Genomic DNA, 17,632 nt, shown 5'->3' on the forward strand with positions numbered 1-17,632 from the left:
GAAATGCATTAGGGTATGAGCTCTGGGGAATGTGTCTGTCTACATCTAAGGCAATGTTAGTGTTTGTGCCTGAGCAGCTAGCTGTGCAGTGAGTTTTTATTTATATTTCTGGTTTTCAAATTGTGCTGGGAGCTAAAGTGGGGAGGGATGGGGTATGAGGAAGAAGCTGGGGCAGGGGCTTTGCTGTTTCAAATAGGGTTTGATTGGAACAAAAGTCTCTAAGAAAAGAAAAAAAAGAAAACCACTATATTAAGTCAACCAAAACCTATGGCGAAACACATTGTTGGCAATCAAGTAAGCAGACTTTATTGAAAGGGAAGTTATTATCCTGGTCTGTAAATAGAGCCATTGGGTGGTGATACCGTAACAGTAATTAATGACACTAAAATAAACTGGTTTTCCTTACAGTTTAAAACCTTAGTGAACAACCAAAAATCATATATATTTTTTTTCTATCTGTACAAATTCTACTCCTTTTCTTTCTCTCTTTCTCACTCATATGTGGAATCCAATGAACAAAATAAACTGATGAACAAAATAGATCCAGAGACATAGAAAAGTATGGAACAGACTGTCAAATCTCAGAGGGAAGGGGAGGATGGGTGGGTGGGTGGGAAGAGATCAAGCAAAGAACTTCTTTGCATATATACATAACCCGTGGACACAGACAATAGGGTGGTGAAGGCCTGGGGTGGGGAGTGGCTGTGGGCTAGAAGGGGTCAATGGGGGAAAAAGGGGACATATGTAATACTTTCAACAATAAAGATTTTATTTTATTTTATTTATTATTTTTTTTCCAGTCAACAAAACAGAAACTTTATTGAGGCCCCAGCATCACAGGGTTCAAGTAGAAGGCTGCCCTGTGGACCCAAGGAGTTGGTGGAGGGGCCTTATTTAACCTTCTTCTTGGGGCGCAGGTTGTTGGTGTGGCCGCACTTCTTCTTGCGGCAGTTGACAGCACGGGGGTGCAGGCGGGCATAACACTTGCGGCAGATCATCTTGTCGCAGTTGTACTTTTGTGCGAGCTGGCGGAGGGAGGGTTCGATGATGCCACCCCTGAGACGCAGCACCAAGTGCAGGGTGGACTCTTTCTGAATATTGTAGTCTGAGAGAGTGCGACCATCCTCTAGCTGTTTGCCCGCAAAAATCAGACGCTGCTGGTCAGGTGGGATGCCCTCCTTGTCTTGGATTTTAGCTTTGACATTCTCAATGGTGTCACTGGGCTCAACCTCAAGGGTGATGGTCTTGCCAGTCAGGGTCTTCACAAAGATCTGCATCTCTGCGTCTGCTGCTCCGCCGCCTCGTTGACGAGAAAGAGCTACAATAAAGATTTTAAAAAAGATTCTACTCTTTTTGATGACATATTTCTTACCCCTAAGACCTTGCATAAAACATCTCTTTCAACAGCATATTTCAGATCCTCCAGTCATCATTCATTTCTTCCTTCCCAGTGCCTCTATAGCAGTGGTTCTCAACCTTCCTAATGCCATGACCCTTTAATACAGTTCCTCATGTTGTGGTGACCCCCAACCATAAAATTATTTTCGTTGCTACTTCATAACTGTAATTTTGCTACTGTTATGAATCATAATGTAAATATCTGATATGCAGGATGTATTTTCATTGTTACAAATTGAACATAATTAAAGCATAGTGATTAATCACAAAAACAATATGTAATTATATATGTGTTTTCCAATGGTCTTAGGTGACCCCTGTGAAAGGGTCGTTAGACCCCAAAGGTTGGCGACCCACAGGTTGAGAACCACTGCTCTATAGCAATTGCTGCTATCTGTGCTATACTACAGATTGCAGTAGACCCTGCATTAGGTTTGCTTGTGTACAAGTTTGTCTTTCCCACAGTTCTCTGAGCCTCTGGTGGGCTCTCAGTTATCTCTATATTCCCCATTGCACCCTCTAGACCTGTGGAGAAGAAATCCTAGATGCTTGTTTTCTTGCGTTGCTGAGAGGTGGGTTTGTTGTGGATTACATTGTGACCAAGCAGCGCAGACTGCCATAGCTCATCCATTTACACTAGGTCACTGCTGGTTAAGTTTCTCAGGCATGCATTTTTATTGCATTTGGTGCTAATTGTCTCTATGTTTTATTAGATGGTGAGTGCCAATGGACAGAAGCCATGTGGGTCTCGTTCAACGTCATATCACTACCCAAAGGCAAGTGCTTGGAATGTTATAGGAAGAGGTGCTCTTACCCAAGGGAATGTGTCTGGGTAGGCTACTATGTGACACACACATGCCCGTTTGGATGCCCCATAAACAGTTTTGCTGAGACCGAGCAGACCCTGGGTTGGACACTCCTAGTACACAGAGCTTAGGATGAACTTTGGGGCCTGTGTCTTCAGCATTAATTGAGCTCAGATCAGGTTAAGGAGCATCAGGTTAGGAATTCTCAGAGTAGAGTTGGCAGTGAAGAACAGAAATGAAGGATTAAAAAAACAACAACAAATATAAGGATAAAAAAACAAACCCCAAATATAAGGATTTAAAAATCCCAAGTCTTTAACACGCACACATCAAATGCAGCCAGAAAAGTCAAGTAGTAGGAAAAATAAAAAGGCCATTGAACTTGAGAATGAGCAACTTATTTATATTTTGGAGAGTGAATTTAGTAGCAATAACATCTGCTATTTATTTCAGGCATAGCCACTGTGTCAGCTGCTTTCTTACAGTAGCTTGCCTTCACCTAAACCCCCACCCTTTAAACGAGAAAAGTGAGCTTCCAATAATGTCTTAAAATTTGTCTACAGTGATATTCATCTCTTCACTTCATTGAAAAAATTCATGACATAATCCCTACTCTGAAGGAATTCACACTTTTTTTTTTTTATGTTTGAATGAATCCTGTTAAATTTGCAAATTCTTTATTCAAGAAGAATAGAACAAAAGGAAAGGGAGAGGACTGGAGGAGGAGAGAGGAGCAATGAGACAAGGTTTTTGGTTTTGTCCCCGTGGATTGCAGCACGATGGTGCACAGCAGAAAAATGACCTCAGGAGAGATATGAAAGACAGGGGAGAGTAGATGAAGCGATGTCTTATAAACAAAGTAAAAACTGATGGAATTTAAAAACACAGGTGGAAGCTGTACCTTGGGAAAAGCTGTAGGAATGTCTCTTGGAGACAGTGGCAAGGATGGCTGCAAATACAGATAGATTTTGATTTTCAGGAGGAGGGCCAGAGGTTATGTCTATCGGCTTGTCTGTGAGTTAAAAAGGTAGCCAGGGCATTTCATATGTGAAGGGTCAGGACAGAACGAGATACTTGGCAGGCTTGGTCATAAGAGAGAAATAGTAAGGAAATTACCTGGAAATGGGTAGGATTTAAAGACAGCCCTGGTTCAATTACATTGTTTAGGTAGTTGTTGGTTTTTGATCCTCCTCTTCAGCTGCAACCCTATTGCATGTAGTCGGTGCTGTGAAACTGTTGACACTATTGATTAAGCAGAGGTGGTTTCTTTACGAGACTCCTTCAACCGTCTTGGTTTTTGTCATGCATGTTCAAGATGGCCATTTCTCATAACCTCTTGTTTTAGTCCTTACTTTCATTGTCTGAAAAATGCAGCCTTTTTTAAAAAAAAGTCTCTCCAGACCCAATCACTTTAGGAACAAATTCTTCAGAGCAGCTTTCAACTGCTCCTCTGCACGATTACAACTTTTTCAAAAGTCGGTCAAATAAATTCAATTCACACCTATTATAGTTGCCAATTGCATACTCACTGATCGACTGGTGTGTCAGACAAGACGATTGTCCGGTAGCTGCATATTTAGCTAGAGCCAATTCTTCTTCCTTTCAATATTCTTTGCTCATCATACCACTATTTGCTTGCTATCCTAATGTACTACTGCATTTTTAATTTTTACTTTTTTTCCCCTTTAAAACAACATTTATTTGCTCGTGGTTTTGCGCTGTGGACAGGATTTGGCAGAGGCAGCTCATATCTGGGGCCTGCGACATCGCCTGGGTGGCTCAACCTGGGCAGGTGGCTCCACTTTGGAATATGCTGACTCATGGGGCTGGGCCATCACCCTCCTCCACGAGGCTACTGGGGCTTCCTGTCAACATGGGGGCTGAGTTCCAGGAGGGAGGAGAGGCCTGGGCCTGGCAGAGCCATGCCTCCCCCGCATCCTATTGGCCGAAGCATGTATTAATGCATTTTTATCTGTGGTTTACCAAGACACTGGTTTCTTTGTTCTTTACTTTCAAAATGAAGTTTTAGCAATCAATATTGTTATTTAATGCAATAAAGTTACTTTTAAAGTATTATTTTTAATTGTTACAGAGTGTTTCATTATAAGGATGATCATAGTTTGTTTCTTACTGTTTGTTTTTCAGTTATTTCTAATTTTTCCTGTTATAAACATCTTTGTATATACATTTTAGGATATTCATTCAATCTAGTAGGTTCAATATTTTTTCAGTTGACTTTTGGACAGTTCTGTTTCTCTTTTATGGACAGCAATGGAAATATACATACATGCATGCATGTGTGTGTATATATATATATATATATATATATATATATATATATATATATATATCCTATATAATAAAAGGCTAACATGCAAATTGTTCCCTCGGGAGTTGGACTGACCAGGAGTTTGATTGTCCGCTATGATGTGTGCTAACCACCAGGGGGTGGAACAGAACAAAGGAAGGTCCCAGCTAGCAGCTGGCAGCCAGGGGAAGGAAGGCCCCGATCGGACCTGATCGCCAGCCAGGCCTAGGGACCCTACACATGCACGAATTTTGTGCACTGGGCCTTAACACTACTTAGCCTACTTCCTTATCAATTATAATTTCTCTCTTCTCTCTCCTTCTTCCCTCTGTCTCTTCCTCCCCCCCCCCCCTCTCTTTTTCAAATTTGGAATAAAACTTAGGAAATATTTCCCATCTCAGGTGATATTGATATATTCTTTTTACAATTGTATTTTTTTTTTTTTTGCTGTTATATCTTTACTAGAGGCCTGCTGCACGAAATTCGTGCACTTGGCGGGGGGGGGGGGGAGGGGGTCCCTCAGCCCTGCTTGTGCCCTCTTGCAGTCTGGGAGCCTTGGGGGATGTCTGACTGATGGCTTAGTCAGGCATCCTTAGCGCTGCTGCTGAGGTAGGAGAGGCTCTCACCACCACAGTTGTGCTCGCCATCGCCAGCTATGAGCCTGATTTCTGGCTGAGCAGTGCTCCCCCTGTGGGAGCACACTGACTACCAGGGGGCAGAGCCTACATTGAGTGCCTGGCCCCTGGTGGTCAGGGCATGTCATCACGACTGGTTATTCTGCTGTTCTGTCGATTTGCATATTAGCTTTTTATTACATAGGATATGCTCTGATTTGGGGGGGGTAAGAGATAAGAGATGTCTCTAGTGGTGAGCTGGTTATCCTAAGACTATCTATTTTCTGTTGATTTAAAATTATCATAAACTAAATTTATTTATCTAATATGTACAGATTCTATTTCTGGACTTGTTAATATATTCTTGTGCTGGTAGTATACCCTTATGCAACTTATAATAGTCTGGGAAGGCAAAATTCTGTCAGTACTTTTACTTGAAAACAAAATACTTGGTTATTATAATATTTTTATTCTTTCTATAAACTTTATAATCATTTTGTTAAGTTTTATAAAACATCTTTGTGGCTTTGTTTGGAGTTGTATTATGTTTCCAGATCACTTAGGGGCAAATTGCATTCCTTACCAAATTAAGTTTTCTAATTCAGGGATATGGTGTGGTTTTCTTTTAAAAATATTTCCCTTTAAATATACATTTTATTTGTGTTCAGATTACAATAACAATACCCACTCATTGTAAAGAACATGTGAAAATATAGACAAAGGGCCATTTCTTTTCTTACTAATTTTTGAATCTCAGGTAGAGAGTATTCTAATTACACTCCTTCTTCAGCTAATTGTACCATCATTGATCCCTGAAATGCTCCTTGCAAAGTCAGGAAAGGTTACCTGCTGTAACAAATACCACAAAATATCAGTAGCTCAACACAGTATAAATTCATGTTTTGTTTATGTCTTTGGTTCATCCAGGGTGGGGTGAGGACTGTTTTATCCACTCGTTTTAAGACTGAGGCTCCCTCCATGGTGTGGCCCCCTCCCCCACCCACACCCTTCCAGGCTATGTTAGAACAGCCTGCACAGATCTCTACTTTTGCTTTTACCACCAAATACTATAATAATTAGTGTTCCTGGACTCATTTCCCTACTTGACTGTATTCTTTCAGAAAAAAATGTGTTTTATTAATATTTATAACCCCGATAACATGCATATCAAATGCTTGTAATTTTTTAAAAATTGTTAAAGCCACAATGTAAAAAAATATAAATGCTCACAAAAAGGACTGAAAAGAAGCACATCAAAATGGTGAGCTTCAAATATTTTTACACTTAGCAAGTGTTACTATTATAGTCAGAGAAAAGGGAAAACTCTAACAAATTTCTCTAAAAAAAAGAAACAAGTACATTCTTTAAAAAAAATTTCATTTCTTTGTTCCAATAGTTTTCTTTATCTGTTCCTATTTGTTATCCATAGTAGTTTGTACATATATAGTCAGAGCTCATGTTATGGGTTCCTTTTAACATTTTGGAAAGGAAGGCTTTTAAAAACCAGTAGGATAACAACAACAAAAAATTATTTTAAGAAAAAACAGTTACATAAAGCATTTTTGTAGAAAAATCAGGCATTTAGACACATCACTTTTTGAAATAGTGCTTGTGTTCACTGACATTTTTTCCTTTCATTAATGTTTAAACAAATTACTTGTATTTTTAATTCTCTTTGCGATCTGAAACATCTCTTTGTTTTAATAGTGGTTCTACACACACATTCTTGACACTTTTCAGAAATAAAATAAATGAAACATATCCTAGAAATCTATATAATTTAAATTTATTTCCGACTTGACAGATCTCAGCTCTATTAATTTTAAGGTTTCAATCATATTGTCTTGAGACCATGCCTGTGATATGGCTTTCTCCTCCTATCTTCCCATCTTACCCCCACAATGCCTTGCTCTCTTCCTAAACTTAGAGAGAATGAAGAACTCAGACTTCTGTTAAAATGACCACAGTGTACTTTATTTAATGATTTTGGTACCTTGTGTTGCAATAAAATAAAAAAAATCTACAAAATCCAAATATATAAAATTTCAAGTTTTTTTCTTCTTTTTTAAAAGTTTTACAAGAAAAATCATGTAACCAAGGAAACTTGTTCGTTATGAAGCACTACTTTCCACTTCATTTCATCACAAATTGCAACTTACTTAACAGACCAAAAGAACGATGGTACTGCAGAACATCAAATACTCCACACACTGTGCTTTCAACTAGAGCACATGGGACCGCAGCCCCGGGGCCGCGGCCTCCAGCCAATGAAGACACTCTTATCATCTGAATGCTAAAGGGATGCTTGGATACATGGAGTTTAAATATATATATTTACAGGAAGGAAAAAAAATTAGTAACTAGTTTAAGTCTTCATTTCGAATAAAAGGCCAAATACATTTGTACAATGTTCACAAAGTAAAAGCACAAGAGCTGCCAAGGTTGTCATTCGGGTCCAGGCACTGTGCTTGTAGTGGGGGGGAATGTCACACGGTTCCTAAACACACACACACACACACACACACACACACACACACACACGGGGTCTCTCGGACCTGATTTCTGTAATGGTCACGGGGAAGAGAGAAGCACAGGAATGGCAATCAGAATGTCATGCAGAGAGCTGACAACAGGGAACTGAGAAACGATCGGTCCATTCTCTTAGGTCTGCGGTTCATCTGCCACCTGTTACAGTTTCTTTTTCAGAGATAGGGTTCAAATGAAAAAAAGAAAAATTGAACAGGGAAAGGAGCACAATATGTTTAAGGCAAATTAAGCAAATATAGAGCAGCTTCTCTTGGTGTGGAGTGGAAATGAGGATTTTTACCCCAAATCCAACAGAAACAAACGGACAAAATGAAGTGCACCTCCTGAGGTTGAGTTGCTTAGGTCATACACACATTTTTGAAAATTGCTTTGCACCGAGTATCCTTTTGGAACTTTAAATGAAAAACTTGTTGGTTACAAAGTGCATGACTTCATGTTTCTAAATTAAACAACACGAGCTGAGGTAGTTAGATGTGAAACTTATTTACGTAAAATAACTGGAGAATGAAGGACAAACATCAGTAGCAAAAATCCTTGTCATTTGAAAGCAGGTTTATACGGTGCCGTGGTAGAAATGCTTCTATTTTCCTATCAGATGTTATTAATTAAACCAGAACATTAGTGATAGCGATGTTTGTTTCCAATTTGCTTGGTCAGTACAAAGGAAGCCTGGATCCCCAGTGATTTTGTTTGCAGCTCATGCTTTCACCATTTCTGCATTGGAGCTATAACCAAGTGGCATTAGCTATCATTCCTAGAAATTTCTGATCTAAACTGCAAGAAGAATTTAATAAAAATCGAGAACAGTATCCATAGGAAGGACAATTTTTGCTCTTGCTTTTACAATAGTTTTGTCTTAGCCCTAAATTCAATGTACTATTTGGTTTCAAAGTGGGAGGGACGCTGGCTCATTGGTTACCCTCCTTGTTCTGAGAAAGGGAAAAACCCAATTTGCATATTCATCATTATCTCATCTGGGAACTGAAAAGAATAGCAGAAACAATTAGGCACCCAAGGGCCTCTCTCTGCTGTCTGCCCCCTTCACTAAAGTGAGGCGTCAGGTGAGAGCGTCCATGAGCAATCGACCAAAAGCTTCGTCTTTCAGCTATCTCCTACCCTCTAGACAGGAAAGGAGTTTTATGACAGCAATATGGATATAAAGAAGATGGAAAACACTATTTTTTGAGCAAATGAGAATTTTTCATATGTTTTTACCACTTGTTTAGGGATAGAATGTTAACTGGAAGTAGCCATGAAAGTTGATAGCAACATCTAAAAGAGCATCACACGTGATGATCTACATAATGGCTGAGCCATAGCAGTATAATCACATTTATCTTTGCTAAAAAATCGTTTTCAAGAGTCTCTAGTTTTCAGGCAAGACTCTGGAAATTTGCATGTGGGCTGGAAAGCCTGAAAAGGGATAAAATGTATGGTGCATTCAAATGTCCTTTCCCCCAGTAATTAGATGTATAGCTTATATCTAATGACATGTTGTATCCCTCTGTTTTTTCCTCTAGAATTAAGATTCTACCATTTCAAAGAATTGTCCAGCTCTCACACTGTTAGATTCTGTTTTGCCCCCTTATGGAAAAATCTCCCAATGACACATTCACCCCACTGCCCCTCTCCCACCTGAGCCAGTCCGCCTGAAAAGCTGCCACAGCTGTTCTTATTTCCAGACCCTCACGTCTAGTCAATTTCAGTTTTCTTGTGTAAAAACAAAGGAAAGACATGGATATTTCCTTTTGTAGCAAAGGATATTCGGCTGCACTTTTTGTTGAAAAAGTGTTGATGATGGTACCTGGGGGGGAAAAGAAGCCCACATTATTTCGACTCACTTCTATACTCATTTTTGGAGTCTAGAAAAAAGAATATTTATCTAAGTCTGGTGTAGTGACACAAATTTTTGTTAATGGATCAGATAATTGCTTGGGTTAAACTCATGCTTCAGAAAGCTTAATACCATGCATTGGAAATGTGTGAGCAATCTGAAATGTTAAGCCTTTGACCTACCACTGGCAACTGAATTTTGGAATCGGAAGATTGTTGAACGTGGATGTGGTGTCAGCTCCAGGTGCAACGTGATTTTTTTAACCCTCTTATTGAGATAAACTTTCTGAAACCTTATTTTGTATTTCCAAGAGCCTGCAAATTCGTTTTGCAAAGGAATGTAATTATTAAGTAAGGGCACAACTTTGCTCCACGAAGTCACAGCATTAAAACATTATCTGTGTTGTTAGTATAGTCCCCGGGTGTGTTTTACTTTGGCATATCGCCTCCGTGACTCAATAGGGACAAATCATGTTATTTAGCACACACTTAGGTAAAAAGAAAACATGGGACTTTGGGAGGAGGTTGTCTAGGAATGTGTCTGTGATGGTTTTCCCCACCCTTTGTCCTTTAATGTTATTCCCATGTACGTCCGTGCGAGTACATGTGTGTATCAATGTGTAGCTGAAGCCCTGTGTAAACACTTCTCTGAAATATTTAAAATATTTATACTATGGAAAATGCATCAACTCAGGAGTTCCAGGCAGAAACAAGGCTTTACACTCTTAAAGGGCTGTAAAGGGAGAGACGTGTCACCTTAGGGATGAAAGAGAATCTCACTGTAAACAACGCACAAATCTAATTCGAATAATAACTATTAAAATTTTCCCCTCCTGACAGCGGGTTCCATACCACCACGGGCAATCATTGGTATTGAACCAGAGTATCACACACGCATCCTGAAAACTGTAGCGTGGGATCAGGCACGCAGACTCCGTAGGCCCCAGAAGGAGCCCAGTGTTCTGGACACATTTAATGAAATGTTTTGTAAAATTCAGTTTGGCTCAGAGGAAGATTGTCATTCTCTGTGAAGCTTCTCTGTATGAAAGGAGTTAATTTTCTCGTTAAAAAGCTGATAATTGAAAAGACTTGTACATAGACCTTGGAAGGAAAAATTCCCGCGTTCACTAAGTGATGAAGAATGATGGTATTCTTTGCTTGGTGAGTTATTGCTGTTGTGCTCCAAACTGCCTGCACCTCCTCCACCATAGCCTGTCCCCGGGCGTGCTCAGTTCTCCTTTGTGCGAATACTAGTTATCAAGGGTCAAAGCACTTTGAGAACTCTAAGTATTCTTCACAACACCCTTATGAGGTAGGTAGATAAATATTCTCTCTTTTTACGCATGAAAAAATGGAAAAATGAGGTGGGATGTGAGTTTCTGAGGCTAAAATGACCAACCAAGGATGAGGACACGAGTGCTCAGACCCCCAGACCCTGTGCTTCCATCACCAGACCAAGCCCCTCCATGCCCTGCCCTCCAGAAAGGAACCTATTCCAGAGTGTAAAAGGATACCATGTCATAGAATATATTTAAGCATATTTAAAACAGCCAGTACATGCCCTGGCTGGTGTGGCTCAGTTGGTTGGAGTGTTGTTCCCTTCACTGGAGGGTTGTGGGTTCGATTCCCGGTCAGAGCACATCCCCAGGTTGCAGGTTCAATCTCCAGTCTGGGTGCGTGAGGGAGGCAACTGATGGATGTTTCACTTTCACATTGATGTGTTTTTTTTTCCTCTCTCTCTCTCCCTTCCTCTCTCTTTCAAATAAAAAAAAGTAAAATAAAACAGTAATTATATTCAACACAGGGACTTTCAGTTTTCTATTAAACCATAAATTCCATTCAATTATCACATAAGAGATAACTGGAAAAAAATGTCTCAGGTTTTTGTAGTTGCCAACTAATCGTCTCTCTGTTGCCAATTCACCTAAACATTGAACTAAACATCCTTTCAATAACACAAAGGCATAAATGATTTGGAAAAGGATGCAGTGAAGTAAAAATCGCAAGGAAAAAGCAAAGCAAAGCTAAGTTGGGTAGCAGCTTTGTCATCCTGGAGGCTTTGAAGGGTGTGTGACTAGCAAACAGATCTGCCTCCAAAAGAGAATTTACAAAACACAATTCGCACAGAGCCATGACACCAGTAGCTGGAGCCCTTTGGTACACAAAGTGGAGTGGCCATTTGATTTTCGGGAAACTTTTGCATCTGATGGCAGGAGGGACTCAGTGAGGAAGGGAACTGCCTACCCCATGAAGTCTTTCTAAGTTGGCACTAAATGTAGGATTTGACACAACCAAAACACTTTCTAAGAACCTACAAACATTTTGATATTCTCTGGCAATCCCCTCATGATCTTTGCATAACCGAGTCCCTCCCAGTGGTCTGTGTGCCTGCTTGTTGTCAATGCCTTGGGGAAAGTTTTACAACATAAGCACACTTCAAAGAAAATTGGGCTGAATTGCTTGCCTGTTTCTCTGCCCAGCTTCAGAACAGTAAGTAAGGTAAGCACACAAGTTGAGGAAATACACATGCTCATCAATCCAGAGCCAAATCTGAGGAAACAAGGAAGAAATGTTCACAAAGAATCATAAATATAAGAGTTGTATGAATAGCTCAAGCATCCTTTCTGGAAAATCAATTTCTCTTTGATATCATTTTTTTTCTTTTAATGGTGACTGTAAAGAAAACACCAATATTTTAATATGCAATAACCAGTTGGTCTTTGGCAATCAGAATGAGATCGACCAATCAAGCCACAAGAAAAAAAAGTAATTTTTTTAAATTTGGGGAAAAAAAGATTTTACTTCTATCGATACTATAAAATTCACCATGAAGTAACTGCATCAAGCAGTTTAAACAATTCTATGCCCAAAGATATAAGAAATTCTTAAAATTAAAACTCCCATTTGAAGAATAAAAAGTTAACAAATTTGTATTTCCCTTGAACAATTCTGTCAAACATTGTGAATGACTAACCTTATGTGAAGAGCAGAGGGGTAACTATAAAATAATGAAAGATGGAAAAGGGCTGAAGGAAAAGGCTCCTAGCCAGGAAGGGCTGAGTGTCGGAAGCAGCCCTGTGGTGCAATCACGAGTGAATACAGCCTCTCAAACCTCTTTCATTCGTGTGTTTGTTGAAAGTAAATAAACATCAAATGGCATTTCTCTGCATTATTTACTTCTCTTTGCAGAACAAAGAGCTTTTATTTAGCAGCAGAGTATCACCAGCAGCAGGTTACTGCACAAGGAAGTTAAACTCCATTGCCTACAACACCTGAGCATTTTCTGTCTCTCTAGGCAACACCTGACAACCAGAGGAAAAACTGTGATTCAAACACCTAGATGTTCCCAAATATCCAGATGTTTGACATCACAAAGACCAAATTTACTCCTTGAGTGACCTAATGCTTCACTTCCATGGGGAGATGTGCATTCATGGGGACAGTCTTTGTTTTTTAATAACACCGTAGTGTCCACTTCAGTTTAGTGAAGATGGCTTAGCAACCACCTGGAAAATTCTGATGTTAAAAGCCCCCAATGACAAGAAACTTAATCGTGAGGAACAATCAGAGCTTTAGGGCTATCAACGGTTTAGTAATTTTGTCTACATTGAAAAATTGTTTTTTTCCCCCCTTCCATTATTCTAAAAATCATTCTCACAAGAATTATTTTTCCAACGTGGGGACCGATGCACAGACTAGCGGATGGCAGAATCAAGACCCAAAATACGTTTAAACGAGTCAGTTAATATGTGCAAGCCAGTTTAGTGAATGTGAACACAGAGGTCCGTGTGATGTCATGAACTATTGACAATGGGATAATGAGCAAGGCCATCCATGGTGACCCTGAATCTCACGGTGATTAAAATGAGGGATAATTCGATGGATCATGTCCTGCAAGCAAAAGTACTTACAAGACCTTAACCTATCGCATCTTATAACCCACCAGAAGCTGTTGGCAGCTGCAGTGTCCAAGGAGAATTGTCCTGGGGGACAGTTTCCTTAAGGACAGAGTTAGGCTCAGACAGGAAACCATGGCATCTCCTCTCTCTCCCCACTGCACTCATGCTTTGGCCTTTCATAAACAGACACATCTGTTGTCATGGTTATTAAGTGGCAGTGCCACCTTGAACCTCTGCTCTAGAAGAAGGCAAGGATTCCTGACGACCCACTGACGGGTTTCCTCCTCAATCTCCACACCCCGACCTCTACATGAATAGAAACCTTCTGTCCTAACACTACTCAGAGGCACGCTTACTCATAAGCCTTATGGAAGAGGATGGTTTATTGCTCCTGTGTCTTCACAGTCAACCAACTCATGGTAGATTAGAGTACCTTTTGTGCCTATTTTGGCTTTGGAGTTCAGGAAATGAACATTTTCTTCCATGTGTTGGTTTCCATTGCCTTGACACTGCAAATGAGTCACATGGTGGCAGGCCACTTTTATTACCATTAAATTTCACTTCTGAAAATGACTTGCCAGGGGAGGGGACGCAGCATGACACTGGCGCCTAAAACGGGGACTATGGCTCAGGAGAAACATCTTTGAAACACAAGGAAAATGACCCCTGCTTCTTTTTCTAATTTTTTTTTCCATTTAGATTGCTTGGTGGATAAATCGGATGACTTTTACTCATTCATTTATGGTTAACTTCTAAAATTCTTATATGAAGGCGTCTAGACAGAAAACATAACACTGTAAAGATGCCTGACTTGGTTGCAAACTCTGAAACTATAACGTGAACTGGATTCATTCTTACCCTGCAGCTCAAAGCATTCTTTAAAAACAGAGAAGCAAGTGGCAAAGAAGCACGGTTTTAAATTAGGAGACGATCTGTTTACGTATACGGGAACTGAGAATGTGAGATTGGGGATTTTAGAGTCACAACCAAGGTTTTGCCAGGGTCTAAGCAACAGGAGAGCCAGTTCCACATACAAATGCATCTCCGTTTGAAACTGGCAGTGTCACCACCTAGCAAGGCAGGAATCAAATTATTCAATAGCTACAGCCATGCAGATTTTACCTCTGAAATTGAATTATAAATTTGATTTGTATAAATTTGTTATTACAATGCTGACAACGGCACTTCCAAGAAATGAAGTAAGGGCAGCAGCTATACCCAGACAGATCAATCATGAAACAGGTGACAATATCATTTTTTTTTTCCATTTTCAAACACAAGTAGATTTGTATTCATTGAAAGTGAGTCCCTATGACCCAGTACCAATTTTCTGAGTGATGCAAGGCCCCAGGAATCCATTGAATCCTTTTTCCTTTTTCTTTTTTTTTCAAAGCAGTGCTTACTGGCAAAAGCAAATGAAGTGGGTGAATATTCATAGCATGGATGATGAGGAAGCAGGAGCAGGAATTCCCAAGTGCTCTACTTCACCGGGGTCTTTCTCTTTGGCCGGCCGGGCACATCACCACACAGCACAGAGCGCAGGGCCCCTTCCCACTAACTGATTAATTTTCCCTTGCAGTGGCTTGGCTACCATATTACAAGTCAAGAATTTGCAAGATTCAAGGGTCTGTTGAATGAACGAATGCAAATCACCTTCAGTAAAGCTTGACAAGTTCCCAGACGGTTCTGTAAGAAAAAGAAGGGAATCGATGGCATCAGCAATATGCAGCTTGTGACATGGAGGCTTGCTGTCTGCGTGTGGCTGGCTTGCCCCCTCCCCCTTTCCTGGGGCAGGAGAGGTTGCTTTCTTTTCACACAACACCAAGCTTCTGATTCAGACCAAGGAAAATGTTGCACCCTGGGCTTTCGCAACATACGTCAGAGATCTGTTTCCCTTTCTATGTACAATACATTAGAGGGGTTACTAAAGGAAGTCAACTATTTTAGTTCTTTGAAAGAAGGAGATAAAATGACAATTCTCTGACTAGCTGACAGACCTCCTTTGCTTGCAGGACATGTGCGATTGCTCCCAACTTAAACAGAATAAGAACTTCCAGAGGGCTATCAGTGGTCGGCAAACTCATTAGTCAACAGGGCCAAATATCAACAGTACAACGATTGAAATTTCTTTTGAGAGCCAAATTTTTTAAACTTAAACTATATAGGTAGGGACATTGTCATTAACTTAATTAGGGTACTCCTAAGGCTTAGGAAGAGCCACACTCAAGGGGCCAAAGAGCCGCAGTTGGCCGACCACTGGAAGCCACAGGTCAAAGGTCAGTTGCTAAGTTAATGCAACAGTACCTAACACACCCAAACACAAGAGCTCATCGCCCAGAATCACAATGGGTTGAAATGCCTGTGTTGATTAAGACATGTTCTACTGGTTTGTAATCACATAGGTATCTCTTAAAATAATAGAAACCCGAATTACATTTTCCGCATACTTGGGAGTTGTTTTAGAATTTACTGATAATGAATTAACTTGAAATAATTGTGTTGATTTGATAGCAGAATGCCACCAGAACAGTTAGATTAAATTAGCTTAAACTCAACATCTCCATTTGTTAATACTTGTAGCATTTAATGAAATAAGAATTTGATTATTTCCATTTTAATGCAAATCAAGCAATAGAGAGAGAAGGGGGCTACCAGCTTAATTTTGTAGACGAGTGTATAATAAAAACATGAAACCTTACATTTTCCGAAATTCTAATAACAGAGTAGGTGACAGGCTGCAATAATAACACAAGAGAAAATTGTGTTGGTACTGTTCTGGTAATACTTGCTTATCACGTTGATTAATTAGTTTTGATGTTAATCTCTTTTGTTAAACATCTTTGCTCTGCAGACATTGCATCGGTAACTATGCTTTTCTTGTTTAGTGCAATGGCTAAAACCGGGCGGGGGGAGGTGTTATGAGTCACAGTCAGGGTAATGGGGGTGTAAACCTAGAAATCATGCCTTGGACCTCACACCATTATTCCATCAACTATTTTATTGATGCCTAATGGGACTCACCAAGGAATTCTTTTAATTCTTTGGAATCTGTAAAAATTAATATATATTTTTTCTTTCCTTCCTGAACTGAACTGTGAGAAAATCTAAGGAAATAATAACCAAAGAAGAATTTGATTTAGCCAGTGTTTCTGACATATGATGTCAGTATATTATTTGTCAGTAAAATATTTTAGCAAAACAATTAGACATTTCAGGGACATTAACCCACCCCTTATTTAGCAGAACATAGGCCACAGAGGTTGACTGAAGTTTTTCATATTTCGGGGCTAGATCACTGGGTACAAAATAACAAAAGTCTGATTTTTTCCTTGCAGCATCTAGAGAAAGAACTCCAAATAGATGGTGAAACAATGTGATACCTTAAATCAGCGGTTCTCAACCTGTGGGTCGCGACCCCTTTGGCGGTCGAACGACCCTTTCACAGGGGTCGCCTAAGACCATCCTGCATATCAGATATTTACATGACGATTCATAACAGTAGCAACATTACAGTTATGAAGTAGCAACGAAAATAATTTTATGGTTGGATCACCACATGAGGAACTGTATTTAAAGGGCCAGAAGGTTGAGAACCACTGCCTTAAATACTCCAGGGAGTTTCTGAACTCCTCATTTCTCTGCTGTGAGAGCAGGTTGTGTGCGAGCTCGCCTAATTGCTACAATTGGCAAAATTAAATGGCTCATCGTGTTTTTATACAATTCCACCCACATTGCGCAGAGTTTTGCTTTTGACTGAGTAATTATGCTGTGGAGGCTGTTGACACAGACACATACTGACACAGCATCTGGATAAGACCTCTGTCCATGGACAGTCTGCCGCGGACAGTCCTGAGTGAGGGAGGAGGTGCAGCATGACTGTCATTCCACAGCCTGATCCAGGTAAGGGCCAGAGATTTGGAAACGGGCGTGGGTGGTAGAGGGAGGTGGCCCGTCCTTAGCCATTTTGAAATGCCCCAGCTTCAGATGGGGGGCGGGGGGAAGGTGTTATGAGTCACAAGCTGGCTAAAGCAATCATTTTGATTGTTGTCAAAGTGACACTGGATTCCTGAAGATAAATGAACATGAGCTCATCTGCATCCATCACTGAAGTGATAGAATCAGCCACGTCAGGCCTGCTGTGTTTTCATCATGCACTTCAGCCACGCTCTGAGCTATATTTCTGAAGGGCGGTCTGAGCTATTTTTAAAAAGGCTTTAAGGAACTCTC

General features: G+C 40.2%; 2 protein-coding genes across 2 annotated transcripts in view; both read right to left on the reverse strand.

Moving 5' to 3' along the window:
• Positions 1-800: 800 nt before the first annotated feature.
• Positions 801-1,314, reverse strand: LOC132220184 (ubiquitin-ribosomal protein eL40 fusion protein). Its single transcript, XM_059673169.1, has one exon. The coding sequence runs from the start codon at positions 1,275-1,277 to the stop codon at positions 891-893; it is 387 nt and encodes a 128-aa protein (XP_059529152.1). The 5' UTR covers positions 1,278-1,314; the 3' UTR covers positions 801-890.
• An 8,555-nt stretch (positions 1,315-9,869) lies between these two features.
• Positions 9,870-17,632, reverse strand: part of XKR4 (XK related 4) — a 269,777-nt gene continuing 262,014 nt past the window's right edge. The window contains exon 4 of the mRNA XM_059673173.1: positions 9,870-15,091. The gene's annotated coding sequence lies outside the window, so the exon portion shown is untranslated. The remainder of the gene's footprint in view (positions 15,092-17,632) is intronic.

Source organism: Myotis daubentonii, chromosome 17, assembly GCF_963259705.1.
Source record: "Myotis daubentonii chromosome 17, mMyoDau2.1, whole genome shotgun sequence".
Classification (NCBI taxonomy): Eukaryota; Metazoa; Chordata; class Mammalia; order Chiroptera; family Vespertilionidae; genus Myotis; species Myotis daubentonii.

Coding starts and splice junctions, on each gene's coding strand:
- LOC132220184 (XM_059673169.1), bottom strand. CDS start 1,277: ATGCAGATCTTTGTGAAGACCCTGACTGGCAAGACCATCACCCTTGAG.